Source organism: Cetorhinus maximus, chromosome 10 (genome assembly GCF_964194155.1).
Source record: "Cetorhinus maximus chromosome 10, sCetMax3.hap1.1, whole genome shotgun sequence".
Lineage (NCBI taxonomy): Eukaryota > Metazoa > Chordata > Chondrichthyes > Lamniformes > Cetorhinidae > Cetorhinus > Cetorhinus maximus.
In genome coordinates, this window is record NC_135888.1 from 17,734,546 (window position 1) to 17,740,545 (window position 6,000).

At 41.3% G+C, this 6,000-nt stretch overlaps 1 protein-coding gene across 1 annotated transcript in view; it reads left to right on the plus strand.

The window, feature by feature from the left end:
• The window catches only part of ccdc180 (coiled-coil domain containing 180), a 154,095-nt gene extending 149,113 nt beyond the window's left edge, over positions 1 to 4,982 (plus strand). The window contains exon 40 of the mRNA XM_078551273.1: positions 4,806 to 4,982. Within this exon, the coding sequence (XP_078407399.1) occupies positions 4,806 to 4,982 (177 nt within the window). The remainder of the gene's footprint in view (positions 1 to 4,805) is intronic.
• Positions 4,983 to 6,000: the final 1,018 nt, after the last annotated feature.

The window sequence follows — 6,000 nt, forward strand, 5'->3', positions numbered from 1 at the left end:
TATTATTCCATGAATATGACTATGTCAGGCTGTTGCTTGACTAATTTATGAGACAGCTCTCCCAATTTTGGCACTAGCCCCCAGGTGTTAGTAAGGAGGACTTTGCAGGGTCGACAGGGCTGAGTTTGCCATTGTCGTTTCCAATCTTGTGTCGTTGCCAGTTGGTCCATCCAGTTTCATTCTTTTTAGACTTTGTAGCAATTTTATACAACTGAGTGGCTTGCTAGGCCATTTCAGAGGGCATTTAAGAGTCAAACACATTGCTGTAGGTCTGGAGTCACATGTAGGCCAGACCAAGTAAGGACAGCAGATTTCCTTCCTTAGAGGACATTTTTTTTTTGAAGATTCAGTGATAATTTAATTCAGATCTCAATCAAACATGATCAGTGCATCTCCATCCAGGGCTTTCAGAGTCCAGAGAAATGAGCTGACCTGCCGACCCAAGGCTCCATACACTGGAACGGTTGTGCTGTGCCAGCCCAGGAGACAGAGCAGTCAGACCCAGGCCACCTCAGAGACCCTCATTTGCCCAAGTCACACTGTAGTCTGGGCACCTGGATTTCAGGATCTCTATTGTTCCTTCATTGTTTGCCTGGCCAAAGCCCATGGAGTATCCATACACATGGATCTTCTTCTCTGCACCATTGTGGTTAATTCGACCGCTTCCCTGGCACTCACAGTGCAGACCCTGTTTCTCAATCCAGGTAGACACCTGATCGTAGATATCAGTGTGATAATCTGCCGAGGCCCAGTCCTGCACAATGTTCTCCTCTCGGCCGCTCCTGTTCTCCTGCAAAACCCAGATTAAAACATATTTAAACAGCCCGCCCGGGTCAATCCACACATCATCCACCATTTAGTGAACAATACTTCATTAGCTGTAAAGTGCTTTGGGTTGATCTGAGATCATACATAGGATAGAAGGATAGAGAAGTGAAAAAAAAGCCAACTAGGACTTCTTCCCCTGATCTGTGACTCCTGAAACATTTGGGGTGAGAAAAGTCTAGGCTCAGCTGCAGTTCTTTCCACTCCCAAACGCACTGCTGATGCTCTCTCTGTCAATGCAGACTTGAAGAATGGACATTTGTGTAAGCAATCAGGAGGACAGCCAACACCCATGGCACTGCCTCAACTTAATCAACACAGACTGCAGATTTAATCTAGGACCTCCCTGGTCCAAATTGTTCATCCAATCATCAAGAAAGTTGCTCTGTGGAACCTTTCTGTCAATTTTTTGTTGTTGTCAAAACTGCGTTTTTGAACAGCTAAGATGCTACTGATTGATTAAGGGTGAATCTGGTTTGAACAAGCTACCGATCCATTCTGAACAATTGCTCTTTTGTAATTGTTGGGTAACTTTACACAATAGGACCATAGGAGCAGGAGTAGGCCATTCGGCCCCTCGAGCTTACTCCACCATTTAACTAGATCATGGTTGATCTTCTACCTCAATGCCATCTTCCTGCGCTATCCCCATATCCTTTGATGTCATTGATATCTAGAAATCTATCGACTTCTGCTTTGAACACACTCAATGACTGAGCCTTCACAGCCCTCTGAGGCACAGAATTCCAAAGATTCACCACCATCTGACTGAAGAAATTCCTCCTCACCTCAGTCCTAAATGGCTTACCTTTTATTCTGAGACTGTGTCTCCTGGTTATAGCCCTCCCACCAGGGGAAACATCCTTCCTGCGTCTACCCTATCGAGCCCTGTAAGAATTTTGTTTTCAATTAGATCACCTCTTGTCCTTCTAAACTCTGGAGAATATAGGCCCAGTCTCCTCAGTCTTTCTTCATAGGACAACCCCGTCATCCCAGGGATTAGTCTGGTGAACCTTTGTTGCAGTTCCTCCATGGCCACTATATTCTTCCTTAGGTAAGGAGACCAAAACTGTACCCCAAGTGTGATCTCACCAAGACTCCACACAACTGCAGCAAGACTTCCTTACTCCTACACTCAAATACCCTTGCGACAAAGGCTAGTATACATTTGCCTTCCTAATTGCTTGCTGCACCTGCATGTTAGCTTTCAATGACATTTGACAAGAACACCCAGGTCTCTTTGGACATCAACACTTCCCAATCACGCCCCATTTAAGAAATACTCTGCATTTCTGTTTTTCCCATTAAAGTGGATAACTTCACATTTTTCCACATTATATTCCATCTACCATGTTCTTGCCCACTCACTTACTCTGTCTAAATCTCCTTGAAGCCTCACAACTCCCATTCTCACCAAGTTTTGTGCCATCAGCAAACTTGGAAAATAATACATTTGGCCCCAATCAGTAAAATAACCTTTTCCTTTTGGCTTTAAAAATTAGATCAAAATATACAGTCATTAGGATTGAAATTGTCTCAAGTTCAATGTCAAAGGATGAAAGACTTCAGTTATTGGCGATTCTGGAGAAACTGGGGTTGTTCTTCTCAGAGCAGAAAAGGTTAAGGGGACATTTAATAGACGTGTTCAAAATCTTGAGGAGTTTGATAGAGTAAATCAGGAGAAACTGTGTCCAGTGACAGAAGAACCAGAGGCGACATTAGGAAAAAAAATGTAAACAAGTTGTTAGAATCTGGAGTACACTGCCTGCAAGGATGCTGGAAGCAGATTCAATAATAACTTTCTACTTGATAGTTGTACTTGGCCACGGGGAAAGAGAAGGGGGAATTGGAATAATTGGATAGCTCTTTCACAGAGCTGGCACAGGCCCAACTCTGTTTTGTATCATTCCATGATCCTATAAATGTTAACTCTCATTACTGGCCCAGCAGACCAAGACTCTGTCTACTGTTCTAAACCATATAGGTTAGATAGCTCCAGGTTTGATCTTTGGCTGTTCTGTTAGCTGATCTCTAGGAGAACAGCAGTTGGGACTTTAAAGTACCTGAGCACTCTCAGACTAATGAGAAGAAAAATCAGCCAGGCTTCCAATCCAGTTCATTATCCATTGTGTACCACTGGGAATGCGTGGATAAGGAATGTTGTGAAGCAGTGCCACGATCACAGCCTCGGTTCCCAAGGACAAGCTGCTGAAGGGCTGTGCGCTTGTGGAACCAAACCATTGGGGTTGTACTTTTCCTGTGCCTGGGGCTATTAGATTGCATAGGCACAGTGAAATCAGGTGAGCTTCTTAAGGGCATGTGCCCTCCTCCTCGTCCAATATATTCATTGTGACCAATAGCCCCAGGCACATCCTGTCCAATATAACCAACAAAATGTTCATTACTTCCATTGCACTTGGTTTGGGAGAATTGTTTCTGTCTGACACACATGTCCCCCAACATCCCCTCCCCATACACTCCCTCTCCACACTTTGAATTGCTCAACAATGGTTCAACAGTTGTATTTTACTTCATTACATTAATAAATGTGCATTTATTTTTCTCAATTATCTATTAACTTTATCAATTATCCATGACAGAAAAATGTTGCTGCTGAGCAACACTTTAATTCATTTTTTTAGATGCAGAAGTTACCATCCATAATATGAATATTGGGTCCCACCCCACATGTCCTGTACATACCTGGCCTTCTCTGCACACACCACCAGCGTACACGCACATGCACACACACACTGCTGCGATCTGGTTAGAGACCGTTAACATTTGAAAAGAAATACAAATACCTCATTTTAACCAATAGAACTATGCCACAAAATTTCACTTTTATTTTGACAAAACAAACTTGTTTGTATATTGAACAAATTAAACAAGGCAAGTACAAGTATGTTAACATTATAGCTTATAATTACATATGATATGCACTCAGATTTATTTCTTGCTCCCCTCAAGAATGTTCTTAGAATACACATCAATGTTAAAGTTATTTACTTCTGTACGGATCACCATATGTAGGCCACACTCTATGGAAACTATCTTTAATTCTCCTTAGCTCCAGCTATTCTCAGAAATAAAACTTTATTTTACCATCTCTTGACTGTGAATGCCTTTGTTCCTCTTATTGTTTAGTACTCCACGCTAATATGCTTGTTGCTTTCTTTGTCACAAGACTCTGTGGGGACGACTGTTTATTCTTCCTCCAGCTTCAAACTAGGCAACCTTCCAGTTTCTACTCCCTCACAAATTTCAAACTGATATTAAGCCTCACCCACTTTCCGCATGGTCAATGATGACATTAGTTCTTTACTCTGCTTACAGTACAGGTCTATCTTACTGTCTTTTACTTTGGCTCTATCTGAGCAAGTTGCACACCACACAAGGCCCAAGCTGCAACTAACAATCCCAGCAACCACCCAGATAAATTGAAACCAGAGAGCCTACTTAAGCTCCCCCATCTCTATGACGGCCTAGCCTGCTCTGGACTGTCATCAAACTGACCTTCAGATTAATTATCCCTCATTTACAATTTCTTCTTTTGATTAGATGAAGTAAATGGGCTTTTACAACCTTTCACGATCCACTGAATGCTTTTAAAATAATTTAGCTCTAACTCCCAAACAAATGCATCTCTCTGAACTGCCATTACTGCAAGGATTGCAGATTTCATGTCTCCAGTTCTTTAGCTAAATATGCCCACCTGCCGTTTTATAACTCTATCACTTCTATTCTGACTTTATTAAACAAACATGGGTTACCTTTTGAACTTTCATTTTTTTTAGATGTTTTGGCAATCTCTAAATCCCAGCATTGTAAATTACCTCATCTTTACAACTTTAATCTTCCCAGAGCTAATAAAAACCCTCTAAAACATTAACTAATGTTTAACGCTCACACACACTCTGTCTGCCTGCTCCTCCTTCCTTGGTTTTCATTTGATATAATTATTAAATTTCTTTCAACAGACATACAAGGAGCATTTCCTGCAGGAGATGTCACAGATAGAACATGAGACAAGTGGACTGCTGATTAATGCCCAACGCTGGCAGGATGGCTGGAGAGATTCTGTGGTGAATATAAAGAAGCTGTATACCCTGGTCCGACATCCTTGTATTATGCCTAACCCCGTGCTTGATAGTTAATTATCAGTTGTATTTTAATTCATTAAATTATAAATATATATATATATTTGTTTTTCTCGATATATTAACTTTATCAATTATCCATGGCATAACATTGTTGATGCTGCACATCTTCATTCATTTTTTAGATGCAAGAATTATTATTTATCTTATGAACTTTAGGCTCCAATTTTGGGGTTCCAGTCCATGCATACTGTACACACACACAAAGCCCACACAGTGGATCATACTATCAGTGATGCTAAATAATGTATATGACTATTTCAGCTGTAACTCAGTTGGTAGCGCACTTGCCTCTTCAGTCAAAAATGTGTGGGCTCGAGTCCCATTCCAGAGACTTGAGCTCCAAACTAAAAGCTGACCGAGGCCACATCAGCTGTCTCATATCAACGTAAGAGATTCAATGACACTATTCTGAAGGAGAGCAGGGGAGTTATCCCTTATGCCCTGGTCAATAATTATCCCTCTGTCAGCATCACTAAAAACAGATTATCTGGTCATTCTCGCATTCCTGTTTGTGAAAGCTTGCTATGTGCAAATTGGCTACTGTATTTCCTACAGTACAACCATGACTACATTTTAAAAGTACTTCATTGGCCGTGAAGTGCTTTGAGATGTCTTATGGTCGTGAAAGGTGCTATATAAATGCAAGTATTTTTCTTCATCTAATGAACACTACTTTAACCCATACTGTGAGACTAAGGAACAAAGGAAAATGGGTTCAAACTAGTAAAATGTGAATTTAGGGCCGATACCAGAAAGTTTTGTGCACAAAAATTAACCAGTATGTGAAACAGACTTTTGAGTAGAGCAGTGGAGGTAAAAAAGTCCCTGCGATTGTTTGAGAAAACTTGGATTCAGTAACGGAAGTAATAAGCTGAGCGACACGTCTCATCAATATTTATCATGTGGTTTCTGTGCGATGATGGAGCATCCTTATCTTTCCTCAGGCCACCACTAGACTGCGGGGTCCGGCTTTTTTTGTGACTGCTTACGCTGGTCTATAATTCCCCGCCTG